The 20,495-nt window shown below is 41.9% G+C and overlaps 1 protein-coding gene across 3 annotated transcripts in view; it reads left to right on the top strand.

The window, feature by feature from the left end:
• Nucleotides 1-20,495, top strand: part of DIAPH3 (diaphanous related formin 3) — a 766,072-nt gene that overhangs the window by 348,852 nt on the left and 396,725 nt on the right. For all 3 annotated transcript variants that reach the window (XM_077297277.1, XM_077297278.1, XM_077297276.1), the window contains one exon: nt 102-216. In XM_077297277.1, coding sequence (XP_077153392.1) covers nt 102-216 — 115 coding nt within the window. The remainder of the gene's footprint in view (nt 1-101; nt 217-20,495) is intronic.

Below are 20,495 nucleotides of genomic sequence, written 5' to 3' on the forward strand. Positions count from 1 at the left end.
GATAACACTTATTTAAAAAAAAAAAAAAAAAAAAAAAAAAGGTGAAAATAGAATTACGATTACATTTATATTCCTTACAGTCCCTCACGTACATTTTTCAGATTCGACCAAATGAAATGACGGAGAATTGTTTCTGGGTGAATGCAAAGGAGGACAAATTTGAAGATAAGGATTTATTCAATCAACTAGAGAATACCTTCTCATGTCAAAGAAAAGGTAACAAGAAATACCACTTATGCCATTCTGCGGAATGTATGTATGGTCTTCGGCAAGTCCCACTGGTTTACTATCTGCCTAGGTGCTGACCCAGTCGGATACTGGGATTGGTTCATCACAATCCTTTCATTGCTTGCTGAATTACTGTCCTAGATTCTTCCACTATCTTGTGTCATACAGGCAGAGTATTGCCATAATTATCGAGAGACAACCTAACCTGTCTAAGTTGAGCTAAGTTGTGTGAATATATTATAGTGGAGTTGATATTGGCGATGTTAACGTTAATGGGCTTCTTGCTGTAGTTTTCATATAACACTATTATCTGCTGTAACTCTGCTAGTTATCTCAGAGGTAAGCGTCTTCTACGTATACCCTCCCCTGATTAGCAGCTTTCTGCCAATGCACAGTAAAAGGCAAAATATGTCAGTGTTGTGAGCGTGGGTTCTACAGAACTTCCCATTGAGAGTACTAGCAGAGCTGCAGTAAAAGGTGATTATATCAAATGAGCCCAGTAAGTGATACATCACTGGAATCGTGTTCTCTAGTCCTATTTGTTTGCTATCAGATTGGGAAATATTAACCTGGTGCCAGATTCTCCCAACATAAGACATATTAGTATGTGTTATGTTGAGTCTCCGTGTATGGAACGGGCTCAGAAGATGAGCCTGCACCATACCAGGCAGATGGTGACACTAATACAGTAAATAGCAGGCATTTGCCTGCAAATAAAATGGCCTTGTGACTCTCCAATTGTTGTAGTTTAACCACTTGAATGTCGCGGTCAATCCTTGATTGCAGCATTTAAATGACATGATTGCAGTTGATGCCTTTGTCATCCGCTACCAACGACACAATCAAGGTTTGTCCTGGCAGCCAGGAGTCTACTAAAGGTCCACTTAGCCACCAATTTCGAACTCCTGTGAATCTCAGATTGTGGATGGACTTAATAGGAGAACGTCTTACTGTATCCTGAAATTGCGGTTGTTTTGCAATATATAGCATAAGAAATCTAATTTGCTGCATATTTGACTGAAAAACAATTACGGTAAGTGAAAAAAAAAAAAGAATCTCCCCCATTTTACAACCTTTTAAAAATAAAGAAGTCAATACATATGTGGTAATACTACATCCATGAAAATTAGATCTGTCAAGATATAAAATTAATTAGCCCAATTGGTAAAAGTAAAGAGAAAAAAAACAAACAAACAAAATGCTGCAACAGTGAATACAAATGCACTATGAAGAGATCAAATCGTCGTTTATATCCCAAAATGGTATCAACAAAAAATTTTAGCTCACCACACAAAAATCAAGGCCTCACTCAGCTCCATCGACGTGAAAATAAATAAGTTAAAGGTCTCAGAAAATGACGGGACAAGCAAAACATTTTTCTTAAGAATTTCCCAATTTTTTTAACAAATAAAAAAATTAAAAAAATCTTTACAAGTTTGGTATCTTGCTTTGTAATTTTTACAGCACAATGACCTCTGTAAAGAAAACCCCCCAAAAACTATTGCCAGTTGCACATTGTTTTGTACAGTTTCACCATTTGGGATTTTTTTTCCTGTTTTCCAGTACATAGAATGGTAAAATGAATGGGGATATTCAATGCTACAACTCTTCCTTTAAAAAATAACTTCACTTTAAGGCTGTATCAATGCAAGAAAAAAGTGTGTATGACTCTTGGAAGATGCGTAGGAAAAAACAAAAGCAGTAAAAGGGGTTCAATAGGGCCAGTGGGCTGTCCTGACATGGCTGCTGTCGGCAGTACAAGGATTTCCTACAACTCCGCAATGTGGTGTTCCTCTGTTAATCCTCGGAGTACGTCAGATTGGCAGTGTCCACACAAGCGGTAATGCCTTGTTGTCCATTTATTAACAAAGTTTTAGTAGGAAGAAAGGAGGAACGCCGAGCAATAAGAAAAGAAAACCGCTTGTGGATCCACATGGGGCAGATAATTCTTTAGTAAGACAGGCGGCGGTGACCGGTTCTCTAGACGTGGAATGTGACCAGAAGCTGTAATCGGATCTGTGTTCTGTGCCTGATTTACATCTTACTGCATAGAATTTTACTTTATAGCTGCAAACAGGTACATGAAGAACCAGGTCTTGGTGGGGTGGTTCTCCTTATATAATTTTCTGGCGTAAACCCCTCCCCCTAATTAATTACAGTTCCTGATTTCTGTTGGGTCCTGTTAGTGATGCTTCCGCTGTCACTTTCCGCTTTCTGGACTATTGGTTTGTGGATTTTTTTTCCCATTGTGCTCTGCAAAATCCTTGGTAATTACAGAGGCTGCCATGTTCATGCTAGAGAGCGAAGTGTCGCACAATCTGGAATTAATAATTCTTTTTTAATAGAATCTGTTCTTGTGGCGGTGAGGGGCCTGGCTTTAATACCTCTCATCAGGCAGCTAATAAGGAAATGAAGATTTGTAGACATTTGTTTGGCCTATTAATGGGCAACAACTTCCTTGGATCTTGAAAAAAATTTCAGTTTTTTCCTAATTAGTAGTGATGAGCGAACGTGTTCAGATAAGGTGTTATCTCAGCATGCTCTGGTGCTAACTGAGTGTCTTCGGTGTGCTCGAAAAATATGTTTGAGTTCCCACTACTCCATGACTGTCTGTTAGGCAATCCCTTCATGTTTTTCGACTGTCGAACAGCCACGAGACATGCGGCAGCAGGAACTTGAGCATGTTTTTCGAGCACTCCGAAGTCACTCGGTTAGCACCTGAGCATGCTCCGATAACACCTTATCTGCGCACCATCTTTCTTCACTACTAATTAGCCATTGGCGAAAGGACAAGAGGAGGAAAGTTCTAGTATTTAGTATTGTGGCTTAGTATTTGACTTGCCTTTCTGTACGTCCCCCAATTATTAAAGACTTCAGCAGTGGTGTTGGAAAGCTCTTCTACGCTGCAAGTGCAACTACAGGGAGAAGATGAAATTCTTGTCTCCCTTCAGCCGGGGCGGTGCAGAGAGCTGTTACAGTCACTTGTCACCACTCGTTGAGCGCAGCTGTGATCACTCCCCTGCACACTGATGGACGGCCTGCTCAGCAGCGTGTGTGTACAGCGTTCTTGTGCTCAGCAGGCTTTCAATGAAAGTGCTGGGGGAGTGTTTATAAAGTGATCATTGTGTAGTGATTGGTGACTGGAACAGCTCCTTGTACAAACACGAGCAAATGTGATGTCCAAAGGTAGGGTAGGGTTCCTGGTAATAGAAGGCACTATGGCGCCTGGATAAAGTACTCAACTGCAGCTTCATCAGTGGTACTACACAGGTTTGGAGGCTGTCCGTTATAAATTTACTTACAAAACAAGCTTAATCGAGCTCTCCAGTGTTTTTTTTTTTTCCCTTTTCGCCTTAATCAGTCAATAATGTGTGTGTGCAATGAGATCATTAAATACTAACTGGTCACCGTTTTTATTGTTCTTCCATTCCTTCTGCATCGTGTGACCGCACTTCTGTCTTTCCGGCTCCCACCACTTGCTCTCATTCCTTACTTAATGTAATTCTATGACCGCCTCGTCCTTACGCTGAATAACTTTCATTAAGAACTGACTTTTGGTCTGCACAGGACGCTGTATGAGCTGCTGGTCATAACTGCAGTCAAGTGATGCAGTAGGGGGATTGGAGTAGCACAGGAAACCACAGAAAACAGTGACCAGCGAATATTTTAATATGTGCACTACACGCATATTACTGATTGGTAACAGAGTTTGAGTCACACCAGTAACTTGCACATCCTCCCAGCGCCGTCCCACTCACTGTGGTCACCGCTCTGCTTCCCCTCGTATCAGGGTGTCTCCCTGAGTTTCTCTTGCAGCATTCCCCAGCTCTGCTGCATCTTCCTGCTGGATATTGAAAGGCCCGGCCAGTCTCTGCAGGAATTTAACCATGTTGTGTCCCACAAAGATAAACTTCCTTGGCCAAACCGCTGCCAGCAGGGGATTTGTTAGGCATCTGCTCCTTCCACTCTTTCTCAGAACTTTGATTCTGACCTTGGCTGTATATCTTGAACCTGTGCTGCCTGCTCTGACCTCGGACTATCTAAGTCTTTGCCTGTGCCTTCTATACCTCTGATACCTGCCTTAACCCGTTAGCTGCTGTGAGTCTGGACCCCAGACATCCGCACTACCCTGACAAAACTGCAGCTGGAGGGTGATACTTGTAGGACACTTTACCACTTTTATTCTGGTTTTAGTCATTTGTAGAATGTAGTCTTATATTTTTGGACATACATGGCATGCACATGTTTTGTATATATGGCTTTTATGATGCATGTTGTGATTTTTTTTTAACACGTGCAGCACCAAGTGTTGATGAAATATTGGCTGAGCCCAATATTACATTATGTGGCAGATTGGCCAATATGGAGAGGTGTGCGGGGTGGTGAGATCACTAAAAGGTATATCCAGTTCTGTCATATTTCATGAGCTTCATTAGGCCTCATTCATATCTGTCTTTCACATACATGCTTTGTCCATGTTTTTTTTTCTAAAACGTAGCCATCTTGGAGTATGGGCAAGTTCACATGTCCTGGATGTCCACAAAAGACTAATGTAACATCTGTTCGTGTAGGATCCAAGTCACGGACCATACTCACAAAATTAAGGGGTCCGTGAAGACGTATGGGCAAAGTGTAAGGTTTAGCTGCTTTTTCTTACAGAATCGTTTTTAGGGGGTTGTGAATATTTCCCTGACGTGAATCTGTTGCATCTTTGGATTGCAGTATGGTTCATCGTTAATAACTATTCATGTATTTAGGGGACTCATTTCAGATGCACGATGGCTGAGCTGTAATTTTTTCCCTGTAGATACTGAAGAATACAGAGAGATTATTGTGATTTTTGTTTGCTTTGTAGAAATGTCACAAGATGTCACTCTTGTTCCTGCTGCTAGAATAGAAAGTTTTCCCTCTTTCGTGCCATGAACAATTTCTGTGTACTGTGTTTTCTACCTTTACTTCATCCTCTTAAGTAGTTCGGTGGCACAGTGACACACATGTTGACCTTAGATCAGTCATTGTGTGATATTGCATTCTTCCCCCTTTATTGAGAAGCATCAGCCTGCATCGCCATGGCCAGACCATTTATTACAGAGAAAATAGAATTTAATAAATTTAGAATTCACTTTGAAAATTAATTATAAGTGCATGTTCTCTGAGCATGGGAATATTAAAATGTAGTCCTCATGAATATACTAGCCATTATAGGGCTGCTGTTCGCAGAGCTGCAGCTTTATTTCATATCATCTCCGGTCTATAAAAGAAAACAGATCCTGCTCATATATATCCTGTCCTGCTATACTGCAGATCTTCCCAGCCATTATGAATTCTATCTAGCAAGGTGACATTTACATGCTTTATGTAGATTATAGCGCTAGGTCTGTACACCACGGCTCACCATCCTGAACAGAAAACCTATGCAAATACACTCCTTTTTGTTTCTTAAAATGTGTCCCCTAAATCCAGTAGAAAACTTAAAGGGAATCTGCCTGCAGGTTTTTGGTATATAATCTGAGAGCAGCAAGATGTAGGGGCAGAGACCCTGATTCCAATGATGTCACTTACTGGACTGCTTGGTTCAGTTTTGATAGAATCCCTGTTTGCTCTGTTGTAGATGTATCAGTGGTCAGAGTGCTGTGCTGTCTATAACACCGCCTATACCCCTGACTTAGGGCTGTGGAGTTGGTAAGCCAAACACTGACTCTGACTGTTCAATTTCCCTGACTTCCGACTCCACAGCTCCAACTACACAGCTCTGCCTCACTACTGAGCATGTACATAAAGTAAGCAAAGATTCATCTCAACTATGACCCCACAGTACTGCCTCACTAACGAGCATGTACATAAAGTGCAACACAGATTCATCTCATCTACGACCCCACAGCTCTGCCTCACTAATGAGCAGGTACATAAAGTGCAGCACAGATTCATCTCCTCTACGACCCCACAGCTCTGCCTCACTAATGAGCATGTACATAAAGTGCAGCACATATTCATCTCATCTACGACCCCACAGTACTGCCTCACTACTGAGCATGTACATAAAGTGCAGCACATATTCATCTCATCTACGACCCCACAGTACTGCCTCACTACTGAGCATGTACATAAAGTGCAGCACATATTCATCTCATCTACGACCCCACAGTACTGCCTCACTACTGAGCATGTACATAAAGTGCAGCACATATTCATCTCATCTACGACCCCACAGTACTGCCTCACTACTGAGCATGTACATAAAGTGCAGCACATATTCATCTCATCTACGACCCCACAGTACTGCCTCACTACTGAGCATGTACATAAAGTGCAGCACATATTCATCTCATCTACGACCCCACAGTACTGCCTCACTACTGAGCATGTACATAAAGTGTAGCACAGATTCGAATATCTCCGCTAAAAGCCGAGATCCTTAGATCAGGAGCAGAACAGACATTTCATAACTTTCCCAAATTCTTATAAAAATGCGTGTTTTTTTCATCCTCTGTGGGAGGAAAAAAGCTAAAGGAAACAATAAAACAATTGACATTCTCCATCTTTCAAAAAACATATCACAAGTCAAAAAATGAAAGACATCTTAGAAATCTTATCTTTTTTGCTGCTACTGTAAACTGTTTAGTTTTTGTTTTTGCTCTGTGTGTGAACAAGACCATGCACAAAGTTTTTTCTTCCTTCTTTGTAATTGCTATCTGTTTAATCTAAACGTAAAAGCATGTTATAAAGGTGCCGACCCTCTACACCAGAGGTCCCCGAGCTTTCTGACCTTGAGAGCCACATCCAGCTCCTGCCCCACTAACAGTAGTAGGAGAGGCAAATGGTTAGCACTCGACTTTTTGTCAAACGGTGCTAGGGAAAGGAGCCAAAGGTCCCATAGGCATAAGTTCAGAAAAAAAATCACTGCACACGTACAAGAAAAATAATGCTTCAGATGAGTATTTATTTGATGCTGATAGGTGAAGCGACAATTTAAAGACGTTTCGGCCAATTAATGGCCTTTATCATATAGTCACCTTTTCAAATAAGCATCATGGGAAAACCAGGTAAGGCTACGTTCACATTTGCGTTGTGCGCCGCAGCGTCGGCGCCGCAGCGCACAACGCAAACAAAAACGCGGCAAAACACACGCTAAAACGCTGCGTTTTGCGCCGCATGCGTCCTTTTTGGCCGAAAGTTGGACGCAAAAAAAATGCAACTTGAAGCGTTTCTTGCGTCCAACGCTTGCGGCCATGCGGCGCAAAACGCAGCACAACGCATGTCCATGCGCCCCCATGTTAAATATAGGGGCGCATGACGCATGCGGCGCCGCTGCGGCGCCCGACGCTGCGGCGCTGACCGCAAATGTGAACGTAGCCTAAGTTGTGTCACCACAATGAAATATGTCATACAGCATATTAAGCCCCGGTAGAGTCAATGCCCAGTGTAAGCAATGGGTTCAGGAGGAGCCGGTCTCCAGGGAATACGGGCTTGAGTTACTGGTGGCGCAGCGAAAGATGCAGACCCTCCTGTGTCTTTGCAGTGAGTGTTGGTGTTAGCGACGCCAACTTCTGTCTTACGTTCTCAACATCCGATCCCTGTGTAAGAATGAGTCCTGAGACTAGTACATCAAGCAATACATAACTTGTGGGAGAATGAAGGGCTTATGGGTCTCATAGACTCTCACATCGTATTTCTTCATTAGAACGTAGTAATGACAAGGCCTAGACAAACAAGTGTCTTCTGCTGGTAATTTCAGGCATCTCTCACATGGATCATGTACGACCACAGTATTTTTAGATCACTTTCAACACCAAGCCCAGAAAATAAATCTGTTTTCATGGATTGTAATTTTATAGGCTTAAATGTTAATTTGCCCATTGTGAGGAAATTGCCTCTGTAAAATTGTTAATGAGACCAAGATCAAACCGTAAATTCTTGTTGAATGGATTAAATAATTTGCTTAGAATGGAAATTGTAAAATAGCGATAGAATATATAGAAAAATGATTTTCAAATAGTTTAATCTGGTCTTTGCACCGGCTCAATCTAATTCAATGAGAGAGTGAAGAAATCCCCGATATAATTACAAGTGAGGCGCTCTATTTTTGTTATATAAATGAGCCTGTGGGTAATTGTATTTCTGCTAATGGAATATTTGAGAATATTGTCTCAGTGTATGGTGCGCTAATTAACATTGGAGGGCTGTGATGATGTCTTTTGTCTTCTCGGGTTGATCTTTTAGCTTTATCTGCATGCATTTTTACTATTAAACACAGGAACACGGTAATAATGAGCGCTGTGTGACCATATCCGGAAGATATTTTACATTTTCCGGCACAATAGATCAATTCTAACTGAACTTTTCAGACTGCGGCCTCACCTGCACAGGCAGATTCGGGATTTGTATAGATCTATCGAAAAAATCTGCCGCAAGCCGTTATCATATGCCGCATTTCAGTTCTACCCTCAAAGTGGGGAATTCAGTGCTTGTTGAGCGAAACTCAGTGGGCTTCATTTATGAAAAGCATCGGAAAGAAAAATGAAAAAAAAAAATGATGCTTTTGATACGTCTTCCTCATTGTATAAAACTGAACCGAGCGCCTAAACGAACAGGTGCACGATGCCTTATGTTAGATACTGTTGGTAAATGTCTTCATATGTAACTGCATGCCGATCGCCCATAGACTTTAAACATCCTGGTGGTCCGGCTCCAATTCTGCAATGAGGTTCTAAAATGTCACTGCATAGGAGCGCATGTAATTGTGTGACTGCAGAAACTGGGATCTGGTTGTCAGAGACTGATAAAATCCCCATAGAGGTGACACCTACGTTTTCTATACTGTCTGCGCCTTCTCTATCGCTGTATACCGTGATCACTGTGTATGAGGGGACCTGGAGCCGCTGGGGCATAGTACACACAGACCGTTCTGCTCCATGTCCCCTGCAACTGGAGCGAATATACTAGACCCAAGTACAAGCGAAGTAAGATGAAATACAACTTTTTCGATATGTTATCCCCACCCTAAAAAAAATAAACAAAAAAAATCCTTTTTAACATTATGGTTGGTGCAATGTGTAAAATAAGGACTTATTAAAATAAAAAGCCACTGTCAATCCAAATTGATGTTACTAGCCTCATTCCCATAAAAAGTATTCAATATACACAAATATTTTTTACAGAATGGGGAACGAGTTTTTCTATTTTAAGTTTAATGGTCCCAATATTGGTAAAAAAAAAAAGTAAAAATGGTAATAAAATGAAGTCTTGTGTATCATGAAACAAAAAGATGCAAAAATGACTTGAATATCCAAGAGAGAAAATGTTTTACAATTATTTTAAACTGCATGAATGAAAAAAAAAAACAAATATGTGCCTGGTCAGCAGCGGGGGTTAATATTGATCCTGGCTTCAACTGGTTAAACAAATGAGCTTTTTTCTGAAGACCATTGAAATCAGAATTATTCACCCCAAATTGCAAAATGTACCAACTTTCTGCTGTTTGCAATAAATGAATAGACAAGAACAATTGGAATAACATAACATAAGTGAAATAACAAGTGGTTTCTCCAAATTCAGCACAAAATGGCCCTTTTAATTACTACTGCAGTCTTACGGTAAGTTCACACTCGGTGTTTTTGCTGCTTTTTTTATGCAAATTGTCTGCTGCTTTTTACAGTACCAGCAAAGCCTATGGGATCTCAGAAATCTCATGCACACACATTGTTTTTTTTTGTGTGATCAGTATTTTGTGCTTTGCTGCGTTTTTTGGACATAGAGCATGTCACTTCTTTTGGTGTTTTTCCTGCGTTTTTTCAACGTTTTTCACCCATTGACTTGAATGGGTGTTGAAAAAATGCAGGTATCATTATTTGCTACTTTTTTGCTGCTGAAAATTCAAGGACATTAGCCTGGACAAAGAGAAAAAAAAAACGCACCAATTACGCAGCAAAAACGCACCTAAACCTGCGTGTTTGACGCAGCATCTTTCCTGCCAAGAAGATCAGGTTTTGCTGCAGAAAAAAACCATCAGAAACGCCCTGTGTGAGCTTACCCTTAATTATTAATCCTCCTCGTTCTGCTGAATGTATCTCTAGGAACATTCGTTACCTTTTTGTATCCTTTTATTGTGCCGGACAGTGATTTCTTTAAACTTTGTGGAGCACACCAGGAATATTAGTGAGGCGTCTCTGCATTGGGAGTGGGCTAAGATTCTTCAGAAAAATCGCAGGAAGCTGATGTCTTTCTGTGCTTCATGTTTGCAGCAAGTCATAACAGCCAGAAGGGCTCTACAAAGTACTAAAGACGCTGGTCATGAAGGGGTTGAATAATTCTGAGATTGCAGGAACGGTTGATAGAGGCATTTTGTATTGAAACTAGAGAAGTGAGTTTTTATTAGTTTGGGGAGTTATTTTTTCATTGGTTTGGCTCAAACAGCAGAAAGTTTGTACATTTTGCTAATAAACATAATTTGCAAGGTGGGTTGAGTGTTTTTGAGTGTAACTAAAGGTTGGTACATGTAGTTTATGTATAATTTGGTATTTTCAAAGCAGAACAATTACCTTTAAAGATCCCGTCACCAGGTCAATAGTGGCCCATTTATCCTTGCTGATAGTTCCGGATCATAGGTACCCGGCTAATAGACTGTGAGGTTTCCTTTGGGGTACACTGCCCCTTTTTTATCTTCTGAATGCTCGATTTCCCAAGCCTTTTGCCTGCCTGCTATTATTCACCTCTGTCTTCACATGTGACATTGATCACTTCCATTTCCTCTTTTCTCCTAATGACATTCTGTTGTACTAGGATGCACAACGTCTTCTGAATGATAAAGTATATTGTCCAGTATGTGCACACGCCATACGTCTACACAGGACATTACTCGGGGGCCAGTCCCCGATGCTTATTGCTCTCTGCCACGTGCGGGCTTCTGTACTTTTCTAGTTACCGTATATTTTTCTGGCTTTAATTGACTCTCTGACATTGTAGAATTTCTGGGCATGCTTTTGTTCTGCTGGATGACTAACTTTCTTTTTTCTTGTTTATTTGCTGCACTTGGCTGCTTGCTTCTGTTTGCCTCCATCACAGCTATAGAAGGTTAGTGCACTTTTCAACCTTTGTGAGCTTAATATTTCATGCTGCATATTGCTTTTTTTTACTTTTGTACTGCTATTTTTCGTGTTTTGTGTTGCCATTGAGGCTCAGTTTCACTCCTTTATTAGTATATAGGTGCTCCGTGTGGTAAGATTGTTCCATTTTATTAAATTGCTTTCTTTCTCCTAAACCTTGATTTTCTGTACAGATTCTCAGTGAGTCATGTTATACGTTTGTATGAACATAACTAAATATATGAATATCCTATACTGAAACTTGTCCAATTAGACGATTACGTCACTGTAAGTTTAGTCAATGCTCCATATTTTAAGATGTTGTGCCAGTACTCTACGACTAATGAGGTTAAAGAGAAGTAAAGAGGCAAAATATCATTATGAAAGGATAATTAGTGTTGACAGAGTCAAAGCAGAATTCTCAATATTGAAAGTCATCCCGTATCCATGGGTTAGGGGATAACCATACGACTGCTCTGACCCCGAGAACTGAGACTCTGTAGAACCTCAGCTGAATAGAGCAGAAGTCAGTCATGCGCTCCCATTAAGAGTGAATGGAGCGGTGTTGTGCATAAAATCGACCACTACTTCATTCAGCCAGGAACAGCCCCAGTTTTCGGGATTGCTTAGTTGGACCCCCAGCGATTAGAACGTTTTCCTTTAGTGCATAGTATCAAGGCCTCCATGCACGTTAGACTAATGTTGGATAAACACACAGAAAGCTTCGAGCTTGTCAGCCAGTGTAACGTGTATGGTGACCTCCCGACTCTCACCCAACAGTGCATGTCGGGAAGATAATGATCTGTCATGTCTGATATTGGACTGACAATTGAGTAGAGAGATAATTGTCCGGCTTGCAATATTACATTTCTGTAACAGCCCTTACAGGAAAGTTGATGGCCAATTGCAGCCCTTCCATCAGCTTTCTTCTGTCTCCAGATCAGCTTTAACCTGTAAGTGTATTAAATTGGTAAGACAAGACTTTACTATGAACGTGGTGGTCCACTAGTTAACAAGTTACTTACACAGACTTGATCTACATGGAAAGTGTCATCAGATGGCAGCCAGCTCTGCCAAAACTTATGCATGAGGCTTCTTTTGGATCCTTCTTCAGCAGACTTGATGGAACGATTACAGCTGCATTTGGCGCTATACTTTCCATCAAAAAGGCTAAAACCACAGGGCTCACATTCAGACAATAGGGTCCGTTAGACTGCAGAGATATGTCTTGTGTGACGTACCAGAGCATTGTAAAAGTATAATATGGAAAAGGAAATCGGCACACCAGCCTGTGTGATAAAATATATATATACATATTTCTGAATGACTAAAATACTATGTTTGTGTTTTCTGGTAACCCAGAGATTGAAATTCTACAGACAAATGTTTCTCACATTTTATTATACTGGGTTCCTCCAACTGCATGGTAGACACGGTAATGCATTTCATAAGAGAAAAACTTCTATATGCGTCGTCATATCAGTTTTTCAGTAAGGCATAAACATATCATTTCAAAGAAATTATTGTTTATGAAGTTCATTTGTTTTCTGATTTTGTTCCACTATCAACTTTTAATTTAAAGGGAACCTGTCATAAATAACAGAATTTACCTGTAGCCACACTACGGTGTAGGATGTCCCTTGGCACAGCCCAGTTGACTGCAAGGAAGTGGCTGTAGGGAGAATATAAGTTCAGCAACAGAAGATTCAGTTAGCTAGCTGCATAGGTTAGAACAGTATTTACCTGTAGATCAACACATTATTACACGACTGCTAATAAGCTACTGAGCTAGAGCAACAATTCCTATTATGTATAGTATCCAATATAGAAGAAACAGGACAACACTCACTAATAAGGCAAAATATTGATCTTCATGAAGTGCAAAAAACAGATGGGGGACGCAAGATCGCACTAAGGCTGCAACCGTTTCGCCCTGGTCTACGCTGCTTCTGGTCCTCAGAAAAATGTGGTCTGGATGTCCCCCATCTGTTTTTTTTTTTTTCCGCTTGTTGAAGATAGAGATGTTTTGCCTTATTGCTGAATTCTATCATGTTTCTTCTATATTGGACACTAAATAAATGTTTTTAATCCCATTCTTTTTGGTTCTAAAATCAAAATATTGTTGTAATATGTGTATTATAAAAAAAAAAGTGCACATTTACGTCTTTTGACCCAGAGCCACCCACTATATTGAACTGCCATGTTGTTTTATATAGGAGTGTAAGGGTACCGTCACACATTGAAATTTCCATCGCTACGACGTTACGATATCGCTGTGTCTGACACGCTACTGCAATCAGACACCCTGCTGAGAATCGTACGTCGTAGCAGATCGTTTGGAACTTTCTTTCGTCGCTTGATCACCCGCTGACATCGCTGGATCGTTGTGTGTGACAGCGATCCAGCGATGTCTTCGCTTGTAACCAGGGTAAACATCGGGTAACTAAGCGCAGGGCCGCGCTTAGTAACCCGATGTTTACCCTGGTTACAAGCGTAAACGTAAAAAAACAAACCGTACATACTCACCCGTCGGTGTCCTTCAGGTCCCTTGCCGTCTGCTTCCTGCTCTGAGTGCCGGCCGGAAAGTGAGAGCAGAGCGCAGCGGTGCTCTATCTAGGGTGTCAACCTCCGCGGTCAGCCAGGGCTATTGATAGGGTGTATTATCTAGGAAAAGTCTTTAGGCCCTTCTCTGCTTGACCCTCCTACAGGACAATTTTTGTGTCACTTAGTAATAGAAATCTAAACTACTTGGGCCACTATATATACACATATGATGTTGTTGCTTTCAGGAATTGCTTGCAGTGCTTGTTATTAATAAAGGTTCATTTTTATTTAGTGGGGATTTCTCATTATGCAAAACGTTTGGTATGGTTTGCTGGACAGTACCCAGTTGATGACCCTGATTGGTATGTCCTCTGAGGAGAATTGGACTGGTTGTCCATCACCTCTAATCTCTGCATGTTGCATTGTGAGATCTATAATATAACGCTGGGAGCATCCGGGGATGAGAATTGTGGCCCAGGAGATTGCGGTATGTGTAAGCACTGAATGCATACCGCAATCTCCGACGGAGAAGCAGGGACGTGCCAGGAGGGTGAGTATGCAATATTCACCTGTCCCTGTTCCACCACCGGGCTCTGTCTTCCGCGTCCTCTGGCTGTGACGTTCGGGTCAGAGAGCGTGATGACGTGTTTAGTGAGTGCCCTCTGACTGAACAGTCATAGCCAGAGGACTCGGAAGACAGAGCATCGCGCGGCGGTGGAACGAGGGACAGTTGAATATCACAAGTGCCAGGGGCGACTCCGGCACCTGACCCCATAGCGCGCCGGTGTCCCCGTCTGCTCAGGCCCCCAGCACACAGTGCCCAGCGACAAGAGGTGAGTATGTCATTTTTTTGTTTTTTTAATCTCAGGAGCATACGGGGCATATTGTGCTATGGAGCATTTTATAGGGCCATCAACCTTTATGGAGCAGCATATGAGGCATATGGATGGGAGCAGCACATGACAGGATGGGGGCACAGGAGTGGGCACAGGATGGGAGCAGCACATGTCAAGATGGGGGCGCAGGATGGGAACAGCACATGACAGGATGGGGGCGCAAGATGAGAGCAGCACATGACAGGATGGGGGCGAAGGATGGGAGCAGCAGATGACAGGATGGGGCACAGGATGGGGCAGCACATTACAGAATGGGGGCGCAGGATGGGAGCCTCACATGACAGGATGGGGGTGCAGGATGAGAGCAGCACATGACAGGATGGGGGCGTAGGATGTGAGCAGCCCATTACAGAATTGGGGCGCAAGATGGGAGCAGCACATGACAGGATGGGGGGCGCAGCATGGGAACAGCACATGACAGAATGGGGGTGCAGGATAGGTGCAGCACATTACAGAATGGGGCACAGAATAGGAGCAGCACATTACATAATGGGGGCGCAGGATGGGAGCCTCACATGACAGGATGGGGGTGCAGGATGAGAGCAGCCCATTACAGAATTGGGGCGCAGGATGGGAGCAGCACATGACAGGATGGGGGTGCAGCATGGGAACAGCACATGACAGAATGGGGGTGCAGGACAGGTGCAGCACATTACAGAATGGGGCACAGGATGGAAGCACCACATGATAGGATTGGGGCACAGGATGGGAGCACATGACAAGATGGAGGCGCATAAAACAGGATGGGGGCTACACATGACAGCAGGATGGGGGCCCAAGATGATAGCAGCACATGCCAAGATTAGGGCGCAGGATGGAGACCATACACCAATATAAATGCTTGCCACCTGGGCGTAGAACGGGTTCAATAGCTAGTATTCTAATAGTAGGATTTGGCATATGTCCTGTCAGCCATGGCGTAACATGAAGCTCATGGGCTACAATGCAAAATTTCCAACAGGGCCCCAAAGTATCACAGGGTTTTCACAGCATTGGTCTGCCCATATGGGCCAGTCTCCAATGGCCGAGTGTGACCCCTGCCCCCATTCTAGGTATGCCCCTTCCATACCTTATTTGGTGGCTTCAGAATGAGATTAACAAGGAATCTGTCAGTAAGTTGGATCTGAAGGGAGTCGGTAACTCTTATCTTTAATCTCAGCTGATCAATGACCACAAAAACAACAGAGAAACTTTGATGTGGTAATAAATCAGCTGAGAGGAACCCACTAAAAGACAGCACAGTTAGGCCGGCGTCACACTCAGCGTAAGACAATACGGTCTGTATTTTACGGCCGTAATACGGAGAAATGTTCCCAAAATAGGGATCCGTAGGCAGGGTGTGTCAGTGTATTTTGCGCATGGCATCCTCCGTATGGCATCCGTACTGCGATATTTTCTCGCAGGCTTGCAAAACCGACATCTAATGGATTTATGTGCTCAAATGTTCGGGAAAACATATATATATATATATATATATATATATATATATATATATATATATATATATATATATATATATATATATATATATATATATATATATATATAGTCTGTATTTATATTTACTACAGCGCGATATCTGTGAAAAGCCGGTAATTCAATTGCCGGCTTTTCATTTCTCCTTCCCAAACCCGACAGGATATGAGACATGGTTTACATACAGTAAACCATCTCATATCCCCATTTTTTTTTGCATATTCCACACTACTAATGTTAGTAGTGTGTGTATGCAAAATTTGGGCGCTGTAGCTGCTAAAATAAAGGGTTAAATGGCGGAAAAAATTGCCCCCCCCGTGGCTAAAAACATCTGCCCCCAGCCACCCCAGAAAAGGCACATCTGGAAGATGCGCCTGTTCTGGCACTTGGCCACTCTCTTCCCATTCCCGTGTAGCGGTGGGATATGGGGTAATGAAGGGTTAATGCCACCTTGCTATTGTAAGGTGACATTAAGCCAGATTAATAATGGAGAGGCGTCAATAATGTCACCTATCCATTATTAATCCAATTGTTTGAAAGGGTTAAAAAACACACACACACACACACACATGATTTAAAAGTATTTTAATGAAATAAACACAGCGGTTGTTTTAATATTTTATTGCTCTCTTAATCCATTTGCAGACCCTCGCTTGGCAAAACAATAAACCCACAATATACATACCTTCTGCTGACCCGTCACGTCCCACGAGGTAATCCATCTGAAGGGTTTAAAATAATTTACAAGCAGGAGCCCTGCAAATGCAGCTGTGCTCGTGCTTGTAATTCCCCGGCGAATGAAGGAAATGTAGGTCATTGACCTACATTTCCTTCAGTCGCGGTGATGCGCCCCTGCTGGATGTTCTCATGAACTGCAGCCTGGGAACTTTTTCCCACGCTCCAGGTCATATGAGGACATCCACCAGGGGGCGCATCACCGCGACTGAAGGAAATGTAGGTCAATGACCTACATTTCCTTCATTCGCCGGGGAATTACAAGCACGAGCACAGCTGCATTTGCAGGGCTCCTGCTTGTAAATTATTTTAACCCCTTCAGATGGATTACCTCGTGGGACGTGACGGGTCAGCAGAAGGTATGTATATTGTGGGTTTATTGTTTTGCCAAGCGAGGGTCTGCAAATGGATTGAGAGAGCAATAAATTATTAAAACAACCGCTGTGTTTATTTCATTAAAATACTTTTAAATCATGTTTGTGTGTGTTTTTTAACACTTTCATACAATTGGATTAATAATGGATAGGTGACATAATTGACGCCTCTCCATTATTAATCTGGCTTAATGTCACCTTACAATAGCAAGGTGGCATTAACCCTTCAATACCCCATATCCCACCGCTACACGGGAATGGGAAGAGAGTGGCCAAGTGCCAGAATAGGCGCATCTTCCAGATGTGCCTTTTCTGGGGTGGCTGGGGGCAGATGTTTGTAGCCAGGGGGGGCCAATAACCATGGACCCTCTCCTGGCTATTAATATCTGCCCTCAGTCACTGGCTTTACCACTCTGGCGGAGAAAATTGCGCGGGAGCCAATTTTTTCTGCCATTTAACCCTTTATTTTAGCAGCTACAGCGCTGAAATTTTGCACATACACACTACTAACATTAGTAGTGTGGAATATGCAAAAAAAAAAGGGGATATAAGATGGTTTACTGTATGTAAACCATGTCTCATATCCTGTCGGGTTTAGGCAGGAGAAATGAAAAGCCGGCAATTGAATTATCGACTTTTCACTAACACCGCTGCGTATTTCTCGCAAGTCACACTGCTGGTCCGTGTGGAATCCATATTTTTCTCGCCCCCATAGACTTTCATTGGCGATTTTTTTGCGCAATACGCTGACAAACGCAGCATGCTGCGATTTTTTACGGCCGTAGAAAGCCGTATAATACTGAACCATAATATACGGCTGATAGGAGCAGCCCCATTGAGAATAATTGTGCCGTTTATTTTGCGAGTTTTACGGACGTATTTTCTGCGCTCTTACGTCCGTAAAACTCGCCAGTGTGACGCCGGCCTTACACTGACAGATGAGCTGAGGCTCGACTAACACAACGGCTTTAGAAGGCAAATAGTGCCACTTTTTTAAAAAATAAACCAACTGCAAATTAAAAACATATTTTTTGCCCAGAAAACATGTATTTTAAATAAAAAAAAAAAAAAAGAAGAAGAAATTACACCTGAAGGTTTCTATATTCTTTTAAAGCAGGGGTGCACAACCTTTTTTGGTACCGAGGCCACATTTTCATACTGAACCAATCTGGGGCCCTTGATACAAATAAATTGATTCCCTTCTGTGACATTCAGTACAGACCAAAAGTTTGGACACAGCTTCTCATTTAAATATTTTTCTGTATTTTCATGACTATGAAAATTGTACATTCACACTGAAGGCATCAAAACTCTGAATTAACACGTGGAATCATATACTTAGTGTGAAACAACTGAAAATATGTCTTATATTCTAGGTTCTTCAAAGTAGACACCTTTTGCTTTGATTGCATACTCTTGGCGAGATTCAAGAGGTAGTCACCGGGAATGGTCTTCCAACAATCTTGAAGGAGTTCCCAGAGATGTTTAGCACTTGTTGGCCCTTTTGCCTTCACTCTGCCATCCAGCTCACCCCAAATCATCTCGATTGGGTTCTGGTCTGGTGACTGTGGAGGCCAGGTCATCTGGCGTAGCACCCCATCACTCTCTTTCGTCAAATAGCCCTTACACAGCCTGGAAGTGTGTTGGGTCATTGTCCTGTTGAAAAATAAATGATGGTCCAACTATCAATTTCAGTTGTTTCACACTTTTTTGTTAAGTATATAAGTCCACATGTGTTAATTAATAGTTTTGATGCCTTCAGTGTGAATGTACAATTTTCATAGTCATGAAAATACAGAAAAATCTTTAAATGGTCTGTACTGTAGGTGGCATATCGAAAGTACAGTAGTGTTCAATATAATAGCAGTCCAATATCACTAACCAGATTAATCACTGTTTTTGGTATAAATTATATTACCACATGTCAATTTACCAGTTGGTGCAGTAGATTCTAAGAAAACCACCAGACTCTGCATCCTTGATCTGCATGTTCCTGAGTCTGTGTGTTACGCCCCTTTCACACATCAGGTTTTTGCCTTCAGGCACAATCCGACAAATTTTGAAAAAAAACAGATCTGGCAAAAGTTGCCACCAAATCCGTTTTTTTTTTCTCACAGACTTGTGTTAGCATTGGATTGCAACAGATGGCCTCATATTTTATCTGTTTTTTGCCGGATCCGTCCAAAATTAGTTTTCTGAAGGCCGGAGAAACGTACATAGGAACGTTTTTCCTGTCTGGCGAAAAAACGCCCAGTGACGGATCCGGCGAAAAACTGATAAAACGTGAGGCGAAATGATGGAATCCGGTGACCTATTCTGTTTCTCTTTTTTTTTTTTCCCAAGAAATCATGCATTTTCCATTTTGGAAAATCTCTCTATCTCTCTCTCTCTCGAAAAGGAAGTTCAAACTCTATCCCTGGGTAGTAATAATAATAATAATAATAATAATTTAAAAAAAAGTCGGATCCAGCAGAAAAACGGATCCGTCACATCAGTTTTTCACAACTTGCAAAGGATCCGTTTTTTTTCAAAATTAGCTTGTGCCTGACGGCTAAAAACTGATGTGTGAAAGGGGCCTTAGAGTAATTAATTGAAAGGGGGTGTTCAAAATAATAGCAGTGTGGAGTTCAATTAGTGAGGTCAATCATTCTGTGAAGAAACAGGTGTGAATCAGGTGGCTCTTAGTTAAAGCCAGGACATGTTGTACATGCATTTCCCCTCGAAAGCCTGATAAATATTGGTCGTTTGAGACATTGTTCAGAAGAACAGCGCACTTTGATTAAAAAGTTGATTGGAGAGGGTAAAACTTCTAAAGTGCAGACAATGATCATCTGTCCAGCTAAAATGATCTCCAGTGCTATAAAATGGAAAGCCAAACCAGAGAGATGTGAAAGAAAATGGAAGACTACCATTCAAATGGGTGGAGGAATAGCAAGAATGGCAAAGGCTCAGCCAATGATCAGCTCCAGGATGATCAAAGACTCAAGTTACCTGTGAGTACTGTGACAGTTAGAAGACGCCTGTGTGAGGCTAATCTGTTAACAAGAAGTCCCCGCAAAGTCTTACTGTTAAATCAAAGACCTGTACTGAAGAGGATACAATCTGCCAAAGAACACATCAACTGGCCTAAAGAGAAACATTTTATGGGCTAATGAAAGTGA

This window comes from Ranitomeya variabilis, chromosome 3 (genome assembly GCF_051348905.1).
Source record: "Ranitomeya variabilis isolate aRanVar5 chromosome 3, aRanVar5.hap1, whole genome shotgun sequence".
NCBI classification, from domain to species: Eukaryota; Metazoa; Chordata; class Amphibia; order Anura; family Dendrobatidae; genus Ranitomeya; species Ranitomeya variabilis.